The 18,559-nt window shown below is 44.4% G+C and overlaps 1 protein-coding gene across 6 annotated transcripts in view; it reads right to left on the bottom strand.

Moving 5' to 3' along the window:
• Positions 1–18,559, bottom strand: part of dlgap2a (discs, large (Drosophila) homolog-associated protein 2a) — a 137,047-nt gene that overhangs the window by 68,770 nt on the left and 49,718 nt on the right. For 4 of the 6 annotated variants that reach the window (XM_069151914.1, XM_069151915.1, XM_069151916.1 and 1 more), the window contains one exon: positions 3,610–3,642. The exons of the other annotated variants lie outside the window; for them this stretch is intronic. In XM_069151914.1, the coding sequence (XP_069008015.1) occupies positions 3,610–3,642 (33 nt within the window). The remainder of the gene's footprint in view (positions 1–3,609; positions 3,643–18,559) is intronic. 6 annotated transcript variants of the gene reach the window in all.

The following is an 18,559-nucleotide window of genomic DNA, read 5'->3' as shown; positions in this document are numbered from 1 at the left end:
CAGAGTATAGATATTACATGATATGGCAATTGCCTTAAGACAATAAAATTATATTTAGCCCTGTTGAGAGAAATAGTGTCCAACACAATGCATAAAGCAGAACATTGGATAACAAGATGGAGCTTCATTCATTTAAATAACAGCTGCTCAGTCGCACATCTGCCAGAAAAAAAAAACGTCTTCTATGAGGTGTCCCGATGTTCTCGCCTTGCTGCACAAGTCTATCGCTTACATAATTATTTTTAGAAAAACATGTCATTTCCGAGCAAAAGATTAATTTAATTGGACTTAGTTCCCTTTTCTTTTTGAATCAGATAACCAGAAACACAGTGCTTACAGAGAAGAGATGGCTCCTGAGCTTCTGTGTTGTGTAATGCACAGCATCAGTACTCACCTCACACCTACCAACAAGCCTCTTCTATATTGGACACTGACCTTGGCCAGCGGTCTGCACATGACACATCCTATTCGTCTAGCTGAACATACAATGTAAATGGTTTTCTGAAAATTTAAAATCCATGCTGCCCAAATCAATACAGGACAGAGTTTCTGGGTGCAGGGGGAATATGCATTAGAGCCTAATGACATCACCTTTAACTCCGCCCTCTCCTGAGGAAACCAGAGCATCCACGCTTAAATATGGAGCAGCTCTACGACACCACATTACTGAAAGACATTCACAGTGTTGACAAAGTGCAGTTTGTTGTTATAATTATGAAATAACAGAGAGCTTGGTGCAGTGACTTATGCAATGTGTAGAAACTCATGAATTCAGTAACGTTAGACAAGAGGCACCAACAATAATATAACGCCACTCAAACTCACAGTGTTTGAAGACGTGAGCTCGGCACATGTTCAGTGTTCAGCTGTATTCCTGATCATCCGTGTCCACGGTTTCTCTTCCTGCCTTTTCAGTTCACACACCTCTTTGCTTTCTTTTTTTTTGAGCATCTGACCTGTTTTTTTTTTTTTTTTTTTTTCATATCCTATCACTGTTGGAAATTACGTTTACTTAGAATCTGAAGCAGAAAATACATTTTGGTAGAAATGTAATGCCGCCTGGATTTCTGAGCCAAACAACATGCAATGCAGGTCACAAAATGCTGACTAGTTCTGTGAGGTACCACATTTACCCGACCGCCTCCATACAAGAATTCATATCCTTTAAAGACGTTGCCAGTAAACATAATCCAGCCGGTAATTATATTCAAAACAACTCAACAAATTAGCAGCGATTGAACAAAATTTCTACGGAACAAACTTGCCCTTGACTTTTTCCTGTTTCTTCCACTGATGAATCTCACACCCTTCACCTCCCTCTGGCCCTTTTTATTGTAACTCAACCATTTCTTTCTTTCTCTCTCTTACTGCAAAGTTCAGGGTCTCCGTGACGGTCCGGTTGATGACGAGATGCTCCCTCTCACACGGCTGTCAGTGAGTAAACTGTCATGCATCAGCAGTGCATCGGCTGAAGGACAGGACTCTAATTTAGACTCAGAAACCACCGTGAAAATGAGACGGACACCGTATGTCAGACCTTGACTAGACTTATTTGAATTGTCATTAGAGCTATTCTCTGGGTCAGACTCCTCCTAGTAATTCCAGTTTTGGAGTTTGGAGTCATGGAGTGCCTGTCAAGGTGAGTCCAGGCTTTTCAATAATGTTTATGTCTAAGGCCAACCTGTCTATGAAAGTATCCTCTCTGTCCTTAATCTATAATAGCTATTATTCAGACATCAGATTTTCACATGTGCAGCAAGAATAGTTCAGAGACACAGAGTGCTCTCATGAGTCCTCTCGTTTTTTTTTCTGCACGTTATTTATGTCAGAGCACTTTCTCATTTGGTTGCCTTTTCTATCCACTGTTTGGAGCTACGTCTTCCTCTATTTACGTGATTGGTCCATTTCACCCAACAACCCAAGGAAACGCTGTAATTGGTGCAGAACAAAGAGAACAACACCTTGGTTTTACTACATGATGATCAAAACTCAAATATTTTAAGTTTTCCACGATGTTCACTCAACAGCTATGAACTCAGTATTTAAAGCTCTTATGCAGATTTTGTACTCGATGACAAAACAATGCAGCCATTATATGTCATTTGACAACATCGGGGACATACAGAGCACTAAAGTTTACAGAATGGTTAGTGTCTCAGAAAAGGACGTTTTTGTATTCAAGTCAGTATTTAAGAGGAACTGAGGTTTGATTTGCACACGTTCATCTTATAATCTATCTTTCTGTTTGTCTCTCTCAACACAACCAGCCACGGAGGGCTCCAGGCGGTCTCCCCCCGGAGGTTCAGGTTGGCCTGATGGCCTGTGAAACATGGAGCAACGGCCCGGCGGAGCCTCAGAGCTCCCGTCTGCCACACAGGTTTTCACTCGTAAAGCACCACACACACACACACACACACACACACACACACACAGACACACACACACACACACACACACACACACACACACACACACACACACAGACACACACACACACACACACACAGACACACACACACACACACACACACACACACACACACACACACACACACACACGTCCTTCCCTCTGGCCCCGCCTCCTCTCTCTGCCCATCTCAGTGGGAAGGTCACAAGAACACAGTTATCATGCTCGATTTGATTACGTCTTAATCCAATGAAGGAAAACAGAGAGAGCACCATTGATTTTTGAGACACAGGATGATGCTTATTGGACTTAGAGGCTGATTCCTGGACAAGGTTAAGTCCAGATGGGAAATATCATATCTGTCACTGAGCCCATCACATGTTCATGGTTTTGTAGGTTCTAGATTTACTCTCGCTATAAAAGTGCAAACAAAGCTGCTGTATTCACAGGTCATTTCTGCTCCCTTTTGTTTTGAAAGATTGAGCGACAGCCGGCTATCAGATGAAACCTGAGAACACAAAACACATGAAACAGCTCAGCGGAGGGACGAGCACCCCTCAAAATGTAATCCATGCAGAGGGAAGGACTCTGGCGTTGGAGGGACATGGACAGAGACATACCGTTGGAGATGGAGAATGAGGAGGTGCCAGAAGCATGAGAGGAGCTCTTCATCTAGCGGCGGGCTCAAGAGCTAAGCAGCTTTCAGCCGTTCAAGTACATCATGAGCATGTTGCACACACACGTGCACACAAATATACGAGCGCACGAGAATGTGTGCAGACATCCTGACATTCAATGAGATGCGAAGCAGAAGCGCTTGTGATCAGTCAGCGGTCTGAAGATGTGCCTTCAGCCTTCATGCTGTCAATCAATCATGTCAGTCAGAGTACATGCACAAAGATGGCTGCCTCCTGGAATTGTTTACCTGCTCCGTCCGACACGTGATCTTTTGAAATGTTACAATAAATGAAACCAAAACCAGGAGGACCTGCCATGTGCAGTGTATTTGATTTGGTTTGTTTGACATGGAATCTGAATCCAGCACCGTTGCTTTGCTGGAGATGAAGACTGAAGAACAGTGAATCAGCAGCAAAACGTCGCCCCCGCTACACCCCCCCCTCCCCTCCTCCCCCTTCCTCCCCCCAACAGCAAACAACCAGCCAGGAGATGACGATGACAAGAGAATGGCGAGGCCCACTCACCTTCTGGTTCACCACACAGTGTGCACTGTGATTCTAAACAAGGACCAAAGGAGAGACAACAGGAGATTAATAGAGGCAACACGTATGGAGCGTGTGTGTTTCAGCATGTGTGTGTGCGGACAAACATTCAGCGTCACCGCCCTTTATGTTAAAACATTTACAACTGTTATTCAAGATTCAGCATCTCTCGCTCTCTCCTTCTCTGTGAAAAACAAATAAAAACTATAAAACTGAACAAACAACAGAGACCAGAAAACTATTTTTCTGGTGCTACTAATGTCCTGGCGGCGCCGTACCCATGTGCAACATAATAGAAACTCAGCCACCATGCATAATACGACCATCAGCCACATACGGCTGCATAAAAAGACAACGTGATGCAGAGACAGCCATCAAAGGGGAGAAATAAAAGGAATGAGAATTTGTATTGCTTTAATTCATCACTGTCATGTGTCATAGATGCATAGCGGCAAAAACTATGAGCACACAAACCTCACTGACATTCAAAATTTGAATTAAAGCCAAAAATGTATTTATGACGGTAAACTATCCATCATTTCTATTATTTGCTTTGGGAATGGTCCTTAAATTTAAGGCCACACCAGGATTTACATGCATCATGCATAAGCTAAACATGAATGATACTTTAAATGGCTTTTTTTCCTTTTGATAATCAGCCATACTATTCCCATGTAAATAGAACCGCACACACACTGTACTGTAAACCTCTGAAACTCAAAATCAATAAATGGGCAACACAGTTAATTAGGTTTCAGTCTTTCCCAAGAGCCAAGAAGTGTAGGCTGCCTCCAAGAAGTGTGCCAAGATGATTTTAAACACGATTATTAAAAGGGTTTGTTTTGCAGAGACGGAAAAGGGGCATAATGAGCAAGAATGAAGATGAAAATAAGCATTATGTCTTCAGGCCTTGAATTTCTGCAGATGGCCCCAAAACAGCTGTGGTGTGTCAGCGTTCGTCTCCGTTCCCCGACATAGCAGTGGCCCAAAGAGGCCATGTTGCTTCTCGTGTCGAGGCTCTCCTTCATCTAATCACCACTAATTAGGGGTTTAATTAGACCAGCAGCGACCAGAGATTCATGGCTTGACTTATGTTGGTGAAAACAATGAGGCATCATGGTTCAAATTCCTACATTCATAGTGATTCAGGCACCACGAAACATGTCCTTAAATGCACTACAGTGCTGCCACTTCCACCTCCCTCTCCCCGTATGACCTTGCCAGTGGGTCGAGTCAGCCTGTGCAGACTAGTGAATGAATGAAAGTGCACTTTTAGAAAAGGTTTGTTGTTACCGTCAGTCTGGGCAGGTTGTAAAGTGCCACAACGCCGCCACAATCTCATTACAAGCACTGCCTGCTGATTTTTGCCCGGGCATCTTTGCTGCATTTAGCTTGAAAGTTTCCCAGCTAAAAATGTCATTGCTCCTTCAGAAGGCCTCTTTCTATATAAACTTAAATGCACGAGTGTAGATAAAAAAAAAACAAGCGCCATCATTCAGTTTCTTTTGCTTTCAGACTGTGCTGCACGCTCACACCACAGACAGACAGACAGACAGACAGACAGACAGCGGTGATACCGAAATTTAGCTGTTTTTTCTTACCTTACAAAAGTCATTGCATTGTCAAGACCTTTTTGTTCCGGTAGTGGTTCAGGTCCGCGGGCTTGAACCAATCACACTCAGTACAGGACCGACAGCAGAGGCCTTCAGAGAATTTACTGTTTTTTTTTACTCCCTACAGTGTAAAAGCAATTGGCTCTATTAGTTTGTCCTGCCTGTTTAAATTTAAAGCGCTCTTGAATTTCCCTGTGTGGAGTCCATATCGATCCTGGTCAGGCAGGTTTGACAGTACGGGAACTGTTCTTGGATAATACTCATTTGCTTTCCAATTGGAGGTGTAAAGTGGCTGCCAGCCATTAACCTATTACTCTTCTGCTTTTGAGGTAAAGAAAGAGAAATTTAAAGCTAATTTAGGTTAGTACGGACGAGTTTTGGTATCTTTAAATCTGTTTCTCCGATCTGACAAGGCTGGCTGGTTGGAGCTTTATTGGAAAAAGCTGATTCCACATATCTTCACTTACAAATCAGAACTTGACAATATATGAGTCTGAAGTTTAGACATGTTTCATGTTCATCGTGTTGTCTGCTTATGGTGTCAGAGAGAAACTTCTGTTAGCTGGAGTATTTAGAAAGTGACTCCTTAGCCAGCGATGGCTTCCTGATTGGTCTGACCTTCAGGGTGAACCTTCCTGCAAACCGGTTTTCCAGACTATAATCACACCAAAGATGTGAACAATAAGTGGGCGGAGCCAGACTCGTGTTTCCAACCCTCTCCACTTTCAACACGGTTTCACTTCTGACCACAGCCAGCATCACTGATGTGCTCAGAAAAAAGGGCAACAACAATCCAGATATAACAACACAATAGTAAATAACATAGACACAATGACAACAACAAAAAACAGGTTGGAAAACAAAGAGACTTTGGGAGGAAGAAACGTACACATGATGGAAGTGCTGTGTTTTTGTGAATAGTCGTTTCAGTGCAGCTTTCATCACATTTAAAATGAGATAACTGCATATGTAGTCCAAAACCTATCTATGCATTCTGATTAAAAGACAAGTCCAAAGTGGATGCCGCCCCGTTGTCGGGTGTCAGTAAACGAACACAGATATTTGCGGGGGTCTGTGGTGTCCCCTGGTATCAGCCAAGCTCCAAACACAATATACAGAGACAGCAAATCCTCAGCTGTGATCCAATAATGTATTCATCCATAATTAAAGCCTCCATTTCCATATCGGCGCAGCTTGCTCACACCTTCCCCAGCGGCTGATCTCTCTTTTACTCTCACTCTTTCTGTCTCACTCCCTTTCTTCCAGTCACATGATTTGTGAGAGATAAAGGTGCTAATTAGCTAGTGCTAAGACTGTTCAGGTTTTTTTCCACGAGAATGTCGCGTCTCCGAGAAAACACGCGAGGTTATATAAAGCGAGGTGAGATGGGGCATGAACACTGTGCAGCGTGATACCACAGGTGTGAGGGGCAGACGAACTTTGTTCAAGGAGTTGGTGTGTTTTTTAGACGACTTGGGATTCACTGGAAGGAACAGACTAGAAGCTCTGTTTGTTTGCTCTGAGTTGAGCTGCTCACAGATTGCGAGACACAAGCCAAATAAAGGCTTGTTTATTGGAGCAGGGTCAATAGGTAGTCAATAAAGGGAAGTACACAGTAACGTACAGCTCATACAGATGTGACACGGATAAACCGACACCGCTGTGCGCTCGTGACCGCACACGCAAAAGATCAACCGACTCACACGTTTATACCACAAGAACATCACACTCGCCCTCAACTTATCTATGTGGACGGTCACCGATTTCAGTTTACCTTCCCCTTGACTGGCACAATCCATCTTCAGCTGCGCCCGCTGCGTCCAGCCGGCCTCCCCCCGGAGCTGAGCAAGCACTTTCTCAGAGGAGGCGCTGTGGCTGGAGGAGAACTCATCAGCCTCACAGTATCAGCTCCGCCTGCCTCTTCACGGGCTAATTACAGCGCACTGTCACACATGTTCACACGCTATGCTGCAGAAACACAAATTACGCACTGTACATTAACCGGCCCGGTTGTAATGTACACAACACTGATAACACTTTACGGGGTCAATGTTTCTGAATCACGAGGATCCTGAGCAGCCGGCCGTGATGTCACCAGCTGCTTTGTGAAGTTTATCCGTGACACCATGATATCAAGCTGAAAATGAGCATATTCAGATTATGAACGACATGTGACCAGCTCTCGTGTTAGGTTAGGTTAGGTTAGGTTGGGTTGGGTTAGGTTAGGTTAGGTTAGGTCATTACTTTATTAATCCCCGAGGGGAATTTTTTTTTCGCTACAGCAGCATACAGAAGCAATAAGATAATAATAGAATAATAGAAAAGCAATAAAATAGCAGTAAAAATAGCAATAAAAAATATAAATATAAAATGCACAGTATATACAGTACAGTATATATCTATATATATTCTATACAAACAACCAAGAAACACAGTCAACAGTGTTATTGTTATGTGGTGGATTTTGCCAGAGGTGAGTTATTGTACAGTCTAATTGCGGTTAGCAGGAATGATCTCCTGTATCAGGAATGATCTCCTGTATCAGGAATGATCTCCTGTATCAGGAATGATCTCCCGTATCAGGAATGATCTCCCGTATCAGGAATGATCTCCCGTATCAGGAATGATCTCCCGTATCAGGAATGATCTCCCGTATCAGGAATGATCTCCCGTATCTGGAATGATCTCCTGTATCAGGAATGATCTCCTGTATCAGGAATGATCTCCTGTATCAGGAATGATCTCCCGTATCAGGAATGATCTCCCGTATCTGGAATGATCTGCCGTATCTGGAATGATCTCCTGTATCAGGAATGATCTCCCGTATCAGGAATGATCTCCCGTATCAGGAATGATCTCCCGTATCAGGAATGATCTCCCGTATCAGGAATGATCTCCTGTATCTGGAATGATCTGCTGTATCTGGAATGATCTCCTGTATCAGGAATGATCTCCCGTATCAGGAATGATCTCCTGTATCAGGAATGATCTCCTGTATCAGGAATGATCTCCTGTATCTGGAATGATCTCCTGTATTTGGAATGATCTCCTGTATCTGGAATGATCTCCTGTATCAGGAATGATCTCCCGTATCAGGAATGATCTCCCGTATCAGGAATGATCTCCTGTATCTGGAATGATCTCCCGTATCAGGAATGATCTCCTGTATCTGGAATGATCTCCCGTATCAGGAATGATCTCCTGTATCAGGAATGATCTCCCGTATCTGGAATGATCTCCCGTATCAGGAATGATCTCCTGTATCTGGAATGATCTCCCGTATCAGGAATGATCTCCTGTGTCAGGAATGATCTCCCGTATCAGGAATGATCTGCTGTATCTGGAATGATCTGCTGTATCTGGAATGATCTCCTGTATCAGGAATGATCTCCTGTCTCTGTCCTTGTGACAGCGGAGCTGGAGGAATCTTTAGGAGAACGTCCTCCTCTGTCCCTGCAGCAGGTGGAGAGGGTGGTCAGGATTATCCAATATGGATAATAGTTTGTTCAGCGTCCTCCTCTCCACCACCTTTTTCAGACTATCCAGTTTGTAGCCGATGATGGAGCCGGCCTTCTTAACCAGTTTGTTAAGTCTGTTGGTGTCACTGGCTCCAATGTTGCTCCCCCAGCAGACCACAGCGAAGTACAGTTCACTGGCCACAACAGATGGTAGAACATCTCCAACATCTCGCTGCACACATTGAAGGATCGAAGTTTCCTCAAGAAAAAGAGTCGACTCATCACCTTCTTGTAGACAACGTTGATGTTGGTCTTCCAGTTCAGTCTGTTGTCATGGAGACACCCAGGTACTTGTACTCCTCAACCATGTCCACCTCCTCTCCCAGAACTCTCAGCGGTTGTGGAGCCGTCGTCTTCCTCCTGAAGTCGACCACCATCTCTCTGGTCTTGGCCACGTTCAGGAGGAGGTGATTTCTACCAGCCCACTCCACAAAGTCCTCCACTACTGCCCTGTACTCATCCTCCCGTCCATCCCTTATACATCCTACCACTGCAGAGTCATCAGAGAACTTCTGCAGATGTCTTGACTCTGAGTTGTACTGGAAGTCAGTGGTGTAGAAGGTGAACAGGAAGGGGGACAGAACAGTTCCCTGTGGAGCTCCAGTACCACTGACCACCGTATCAGACAGCACACTGCCCAGACGGACAAACTGTGGTCTGCCTGTCAGGTAGTCAGTGATAGAGTTACTACATTTATTGCATTATGTCAAATAACATGAACCGAAATGGTAATTTGACTGTTGATGATTGTTTTTTCAGTCAAGCTTCAGTTTATCACACGGTAAAACTCACCTTCATACACAGAAGCAAAACTTTTAATCATTGTAATAAAAGCAAAATAAAATCAGTCAAATGTATGTCAAGAGCAAAGTATGAATCTACAAATATCACTTCATCAGAGTACAGAGGGAATCAGAGCCTCAATACAGTGCAATAATGAGGAGCTCATTGTCGAAAACATTCTTAATATTCCCTCCTTAGAAGGGAAACAGCAGGTGTCTGACATCAAACAGCAGGAGCTTGAAATCAGGCCAGCCGTCAGTGTTTGTGGATGAAGACGCTGTGACAACACTACAAACAGCTTTACTGGTGCGCGAGTTCCAATTCAAGGTGCGCCAGAACAACTGGACAAAAAACAAAAAGAAAGCCTCTTCGTCGGCTGCGGTGCGCTGGAGAAGCAGAGAAGCAGTGGGCGGTTCGGTGTGACGCGAGAGCAGCGATCTAAGCTCGACCTTCAGTTACAAACGCTGTCATTCTGTGGAGAATAAAAAGCCATCAAATGTCAACATGCTGTCTCTTTGTGTGGGTACATGTGCAGCTGGCAGGCCGCTGATCCTGAAAGGAAAGCGTCTTATTGCAATGAAAGTTTCATCACAATACTCTTTGGATTATTGCAGTTTTGGAGGATTTCTTGACTGAGGTTAGTTTTTAATCAAATTAATATATTTGTTACAAACGACTTACAAGTGAGCCCCATTGACAACCATTGCAGGAGTTGACCTCTTGAGTCATGAGTTCATGGTAAAGTCGGCGGTCACACAACGATGGCGGGATTAGACAGAAATGGTGACATCATTTGGACTTCATGGTGATGTCGTGCGTATCGTCTCTTTTTGATATCCCGAAACACTTCAATCAGATTGTTAAGAAGTTTCCTCGCTGACTATTGGAGATGAACGCTGGTTTTTAATGCCTTTTAAGTGTTTTTAACAGACCTACAGTTTGACTTCACTCTTAGACTTGCTGGGCTTGTTTCCAGCAGTTTGAGCTGCTGACTGTCACTCAGGATTACATTACCTGTGTGGTGATTCGGTCAATGTTTGAACTACGCAGATGCAAAACTGGCTACAGCCGCTTGGTTAAACTGTACTGTAGCACCAGCAAATTCATGCACGCTGTTTCAAATTAAAAGCCTCATAGCGTTGTATACACAGTCCAGCCTTAAACTAGATTTTGACCTAGTTTTCTACATAAAAATCTGAAGATGCCTAAAGATGATCTCAGCAGACCCCCATGTTCAGCACCACTGATTTAGCTCTCTGTGAGCATCATTACCATCTTGAGCTGTTATGCAGTGTGTTACATCATTACTGTACATGTGCTGCAATTTATCTGCTATAATTCTATGTACTGTGGAGTATTTGTCAGTATGCAGGCCTCTAGTGATGGTGCCTGCAGGTATGTGTGAGCATGCAGGCTGTGTGCTGTGACACGCTGTGTTCACACTGTGGGTGTTTGCACATGTGAAGTAACATTTCATTCAGCAGTTTGTTCCCCATGTTAGTCTCTGAGCCTCTTATACAGTAGCAGCCTGACTGTGGTGATAAGAGGCAAAAAGCAGACATGGGGTTGGCTGGGGGTGGGGGTGGGGGTGGGGGGTGGATTTGGCGGGTGAAGCCAAGAGCAGGGTAGCAAAAAGAGCAGCAGGAAAAACATCCCATCGTTTTTCAATCAACCCCAAGAGCCCCGAGTCAGATCCATAAGTGGTTTCTCTCGACTCCCAGGAGGCGACGGGAGTCAAAAGGAAGAGGGAGATACATATTTTAGGGTGGAGGAGAGGATGTAAGTATAAGGGTGAGAATGAATTTGAGTGATTTGCTGTTACTAAACTGTGTTGAAGTGTATATGATGAGGTGGATCTGTGTAAAAGAGAAGGACAAGTGAGGTTGGACAGACAGAACATGATGAAGCACCAAAGAGAAAGAGAGAGAGGAGGACAGACAGAAGCAGACAGGGAGAGTTGTGCAGAGAGGATATTGATGGCCTCCTTCACGCCCCAGCAGCCCTCTGTCTCACCGGGGCATCTATCAGCAGCGCTCGGCCTCGCAGATGACCGTATTGGCACCTGCTGATGGAGAGGGGTGTCGCCATCAACGACACGTCCCTCACTTCTCCTTTCCCTCCACCGGCCCGTTGTCTTCGCTCACTTCATCCTCCAATCTCACTCGTCGTCTTCCCTCTCTGCTCTTAAATCACGTCCAGATCAGAACTTGCATGTCTACGTAATATGTTGTATGACAGTCTTGACAAATGGGAGTCGCTCAATTCACATTCAATTTTACCCCCAAAAAACTTCAGCATGTGTGGCATCTCGACATCAATCTCAGAGAACGTGTCGGGCACCTGCGGCTATTTTTCAGCGCATAAAACATTACAACCAGGAACATCTTTTACAAGACTCATGTCACTTTATGACACAAAATATGGAGCAGCAGCAGAGATAAACCTTTCAGAGTTTTACAATAATAGTAGAAGTGAAGAAAAAACAATAATTTCTAAAGTTAAAAAAGGCATTTTAACAGACAACTATAATGATCAATCAACAACTCAACAGAATAAAGACTGGAAATGTAAATACTCAAGAAGATCACCTTCCTCAATTGAGTGAAATGAGACTGAATTGATGCCAAAAGTAAACGGCATTAGTGTTTGTTTATGTGATTCAGTGACTCATCATTTTAAAATCCCTCCAAACATGACAGGCATTTTTCTACAAATCCTCCTTCCACAGCATTAAGAACTACTTTCAACCACAAATGCTATGAATGGAAAATCAGTGGCAGATGTATCATAACTGTTCCTGCTATGAATCAATAAATAGAATTATTGTCAAGCTCTGATCCAGCCGAATGCCCCAAACATGTTTACAGCATTGTGTGCACGAGACGAAGAAGCAGAAAAGAGACTCTGTCAAGCATGAAAGCAATCAGCAAGGTCAGTGACAGTTGTACTGGGGCTACTGTCTATTATTCTTATTCATTCAGACATTTCAGATTCAAAGTAAACAAGACACAGAAAGGACAAAGTACGGGTGGGACGGAGGGGGGGGGGCAGGGAAGTACAGTGTGTGGTGTTCATGGACTTATATGCAGGCATTTTTTTTATGCCCCTTGAAAATAGTGAAAAATGCATCTCTTTGTTTTCCTTATTTCAGCGATGTTCAATTATGGAACCAGACAGTCAAACAAATCGCTCCATTTGCATCCAGAAAGTGAGTCTTGATTGAAGTAAGTAATTTGGTTTGAAATGGAAATTCTTAGCACAGGCAGTATTTGACAATTGTTTTTTAGAAAACTGAGACCAAACACGACGCAAAGTTAACTCATTAAAATGCATGTTTTTTTCAGACCATATTTGGACTGGATAATCAAATTCTGCAATCAGCAACCAGTCCTCCAAAATATACAACCATAAAGGTTTTATAGTGTCTTTTCCTACCATCAAATATGACCCACAGGGTTTCTTTTAGGCCCCGAACTGGATGTAATAATGGATATAGTCAATGCAAAAGTGCCTTAAAGTACAGTACCACTGAGGACCACTAAGTGCTGACTCCAAAAAAACCCTCTGGTTCCAATAGACTCTTATTACAAAAACTTCTCTCATGAAATCAAAAGTCAATCCATTTTTTCCACAAGTCATCACGGTGTCATGTAAGTTCACTCCTTCTGATCAGTGTCCTTCTGAACATAATAGATTACAGATTATAGAATAATAGGCCATACAGGCCTCCAACAGAGGTGTGCTTATGCCTTTGCTCGGTGTGACTGACGTGCCTGCAGTGCGGTAAGGTTTCCAGTATCGGTGGGTGGGCAGAGTGTCCTCTGGTTCTCAGTCAGAGCTAAACCTCGGTTGTACCTAGCTCGCCCAAATATTATCACTTTTGGCTCCCAAATTACAAGATACGACTGACAAGATCCCAGACGAGAGTCTTCCAAACGTCAGTTAACAAAAGCGGTGTATGACGGGGCTGAACTCTGTGCACATGTATGAATGAGTGTCGCTCCGCCTCAGCAGCAACGGCACAGTGTCACCACACTCATCAATCCACTCGCTCTCCCTGAGGATGACGTCACTGGCAGCGAGCCTGGCTGGTGGCCCACCGGACCGACGGGACCAACTCTCATTATCTCCCGTCCAGATTTATGGGGCTGCTGTGCTCATATTTTACACTGAGGGACACAGGGGCAGGGGGGGGGGGGGTGGAGGGTGTGGAGTAAGAGAGGGGGAAGGGGGAGGGGGGTGGAGATGGAGAGATGGAGCGAGTGGGACTGACTGAGAGCATTTACTAATAAATCACACCGCCTGACTATTCACTCTTTAAAGAAAACTCTTCTGGCTATCAGCACTCTCAGCAGCATCCGATATCAAAGCGTGTGTGTGTGTGTGTGTGTGTGTGTGTGTGTGTGTGTGTGTGTGTGTGTTCCTCCTTAGACGTCGTAGCTGTCACCACAAACAGGAACATAATTTTACTTTGTGTCACGAATTGGAGACGTGAGGTAAAGATGAACCACTGGATGTGTTTCTGTCTTCCTCACACGCAACCAACAGATGTCACCACCAGCGCGGTTAAATTACGAGTTCATCCCGTTTGGGAAACAACAACCAAAAGAAAAACGGCGCTCATCATCTGTTCACTCACTAATGAACACTAAATCTCCCTCAAAAAAATCTAATCAATAGAAACTTCAAACAGACAAACTCTCCATTTGTTGGATGCAGATGTGACCGATAACTTGGCACGGCTGAGAAACAGCTTCCTCATCTTCATCTTCATCCTCATCTATCCCCCCCCAACCCCCCTCCATGTCACCATAATGTCACAGCGTTGTTCCATGTGATTGGGTGTCCATGTAACGATGACGGATTGGCACTCGCCATCTCCACACATCAGACTTCAGCAGCTGCACACCTGCTGCCGTTGGCTCCGCCAGGAAATGTACACGGTAAAGATGTAGCAGTGTGTGTGTGTGTGTGTGTGTGTGTGTGTGTGTGTGTGTGCGCTTTACAAGTACTGTCCAGGGTATTGCATTATGCTCCATCTCCTGGAATGGACCTAATGGGCCATGAGGAGAAAGCAGACGAAGCAAGCCCAGAGGCAGCGTGGGATGTGTCTAACACCTGGTCAGCCATGTCACTGGGTGGCCATGTTGGAGTCGTGCCGGGTCCTTCTGTCTCTTTGTTAAACAGCAAATGCATTTTGGGAAATAGGTGTGTGTGTGTGTGTGTGTGTGTGTGTGTGTGTGTGTGTGTGTGTGTGTGTGTGTGTTTGCTTAGCAAATTATCCAAAACAAGTGCATGCAGACAAGCAAACAGGTGTGTAAGACAACCAGGTGTATGAAAAGATTAGGTGATAATCACTTATAATTGTCTTAAAAACTATCATTGAGCGGTATGACCATTACCCACAATGCAACTCAACTGCCGACAGCTCAGAGATTCTGGTGTCCTATGCTAGTATCAGCTGCTTTAGCCCTGAGTGGCTGACGCAGGGATGAGCAGCAGAGGTCTGATAAACTTACTTCTTTTCAACTCTGCAGCCACAGTTTTTTATTTTTTTCATTTTCAGACTCAGTATTCAGACATAAATGGTGACGACGCAAGTCGCATCCCTTCAGGCTGTTTATCAGGGTTTGCACATCTCTCTCTGGAGGCATAGAAGACAATACAACTTAGACTGATGATGTGTAAGTTCCCTTTTAAGATATAAAACCTGTTCGTTTGCGTAGTATAAGACGTGCTCAACATAACATTTCAATATGTTATACACTGTTTGTTGTTGTTTATTTTCCTCCTCTGTCCATTTGATGGAGCTCAGCTGTTTTCCACCAACCCTTGAGCGGTATTTCTGACTCCACTGTGTTTCAGCTGTTTACGGTTGTTTTTTTTGTCAACTTCCTGCTGCTGGAAACAACATTGTTAAGAGTGGAGAGGGTGAATCTGAACAGTTCAGGTTTGGGCCACAAAACCAAAATAGAGATTTGACGAATGCTGAGTCTCTCCGTAGAGCTGAGGGGAACTGTGGTACACTCGTAACTTGATCCATTATCAACACAAATATAACAACTTCACTTGACCCTGTGGTCAAAGCAATTTCTGAGAGAAGTGCCATTCAGATGATAACAAAGGCTCTCAAGTAAAGTAATTCAAAGTACAATACTGTGAACTTAAAGATGATAAATGGGCCTTAACATTAAATAAAATAAAGTGTCTATCTAGTCGGGGTGTACCAAGGTGCATAAGATCAATATCAACTCGCTGATGGACTCAGACAGGTGTTGAAGAGGGAATAAGGAAGTATCAGGAAGCCTTACACCCACACATACTTCATGCTTGGTGGTCCAGAGAGGTGTTTGCTTCGACCATATTGAATGCATACGATGTGTTTCCACTCATTTACGCCTGGAGAATGAATGTAAACCACGTCGCGCTGTTCGCTGGGATTTCCCTGAAGCACGCGGCCGTCTTCACTGATCTGTTATTGTTACACTGCTTGTAACCACCTCCCTCTTTATGTCCCTCCGCTGTCAGTCGAGTTTGAATGTGTCAGCTTGATGGACAGACAATAAAACTCCTGTTTTTCCAACAGATATACGCATGGCTTGCTGAAGGGGCTGGCTCACGGGGACAAATGCTTACAATGCAAAAGCCAAAGGGCTACAAGAAAGCTGACACAGGCTCGGCCCCGCTCATCTGCATCCGCCGTGAAATCGGAGGCGTATCGGGGAATACCTGGCAACCGCAGCACAGCCTGCAGCAGAGGAGGGATTTTTTTTCTCGATGTGCATCACAATATGATGACTTGAAAAGGCGCCTTAATGCTAAAGGCCATCCGGTGTGACAATTCATAAAAGAGGAAATTCTTCAGAGAGCCTCCTTCTGTAGCCTAGCAACCAACAGCACAGCTCTCTTCTGCTCTGCAGTGTTGTGTGTGAGGGAAGGCAACGCTAGCACACCTCCTGGGATGAGGAGGCAGAAGGAAACGGCAGCACGCTGAGCAACGACATGTGAGAAGAGGAAAACAAACAACATGTATGTTTCATACATGTAACAGAAAGTCAGACAAAAGAGGAATAAAAAGTCTCGAAACACAAATCTATGAAAAACGTTCTCTCAAACGGGCTTTTATCAAACACAAAGAAAGTCGATGCAGTTTTGCATGAATAAGGAGACACACGCGCACCCTAACCTTCCCGTGAAGACATCCCGTTTCCATAGCAATGGGCAAGGAGGAAGCAGAGGAGGCGAGGTGTTTGCGGAGTCTCCTTCCTGTGTGCAAAGTGTTTTCCTCACTCTGTGCCTCACAGATGCATAAAGATAATCCGCCATGTCCACCAAGACTGATTTAATGTGGCCCACTTCCACTCCAGAGAGGAAGATGCCCACGGAGGGAGGAGGCTCTGCACTCGGTGCTCAACCCGTGGCCCTCTCGAGGATCTGCTCATTATGCTTGAAGTCAGGGGTTTAAGCGTGAGGCCCGGTTTATCTCTGACAGAAAGATGAATACTACATGATGCGAGGTCATCCTAAATAGATATGGTTATAAGTCATGGAGTTGTAACAGAACTGTATTTGCAAATGCGATAAATGTTACATCGATGGCCTCTTTTATGTCCGCTTTACGACTTCACAGCCCCGGCCATCTATCACAGCGTGTTATTTCATTCATAGTCTGATGGCGAGAGAACCGCAGAGATTAAATCATTCACTTATTCATGCAGCCATTTATTTGGTTTAATCTCTTTGATTTGAACAAAGTGTGAGCTCATCCGGAGGAGCGGTAGGGGGAGTGATGAATGTGGGAAGAGCCTGCTGATGTGCAGTCTGCTCTATATAAATTCCCACTGTTGCCTCTGAGCATTGATCAGTAGGCCCTGTGGATGAATGGGTAGTAGTGTGCAGCCAGGCATGGAGTCCCAGATGACCCCCATCCACACTAACACACACACACACACACACACACACACACACACACACACACACACACACACACACATATATAAAATGGTGTCCATCCACATGCTACTATGTCCAATCATGTAATCATTCAGGATCTTTATCCCACACATGCCTGATACCCTCCACACAGACACTTATTTAACGCATACATTTGAATAGTGACAATCTATTGTTTCAGCTCTGCTCCTTAATAAGCTGATAGCACTCTGAAATGACTTGTGGGGTATATTAACCCTGACCTTGTATTCAAAGTGCCTGGGTTAACAAGCTCTGACTAGCAGACCGACAGCACGGGAGTCCATCAGAGCTGTCTTTAAGTAGCCATGACTAAGTGGTAGCTGGCTCTGAACGGGACCCAACTCAGGTTTTAGGAGGACTTTGCATTTTCTACTCGACGGAGAACTGCCGACAACTCAGTGAATAAAGCTCTCAAACGCACAGGCATGTCAAAATCTTAGTTATTGATGGTGTGATTTCCATGAGTTGGAAACAGTGAATGATTGTATTTAAATAAAGTGTGATACCCTGCTATTTGAGATGAAGTATGTAGCACACAGATTTGCTCAAGTTGTGTTGAGTTTTGGTGTTCCTGCCACGCAACGACTAACAGTCAGCTGCCATGCTGTACTTGTATTTAGTTAATCCAAATTGGCTGCAGTCAGTGTGGCATCACCAGCTGGGCTCTTCCAGCTTCTGTAGGTGGACAGGTTGGCAGCTGCGACCACCTGAGGGAGTGTTCACACTGTTCTGCTTTATTTGAAAATACCACGGCCGTGTTTTCGACAGTGAGATGCGGCCGGGTGATCGGAGAAAAGCTGGTTTATAAAACAAGGAGTTGTGCTTTGTTTTTAGAGCACTTCCTAAATTACAGCAAATGTAAACCTTTGAAACGGCATCTGAGCTCTAAGTGAGTGACTTAACTGAAGCAAAGTGGACTCCGGGTTTCACAGTACGACTGATGGGTTCGACCAGGACGGGACTCACTAACCTGTCAGTCAGTCAATCACTCAACTTGTGCTCAGTCAAATATCAGAAATAATCTCCAATAATTTGGACTATTGA

This window comes from Embiotoca jacksoni, unplaced genomic scaffold (assembly GCF_022577435.1).
Source record: "Embiotoca jacksoni isolate LCO1_2020_lvr unplaced genomic scaffold, fEmbJac1.0.p SCAF_18, whole genome shotgun sequence".
Classification (NCBI taxonomy): Eukaryota; Metazoa; Chordata; class Actinopteri; family Embiotocidae; genus Embiotoca; species Embiotoca jacksoni.
Note: the sequence above shows the minus strand (reverse complement) of the source record. Positions and strands in the feature narration are given on the sequence as shown.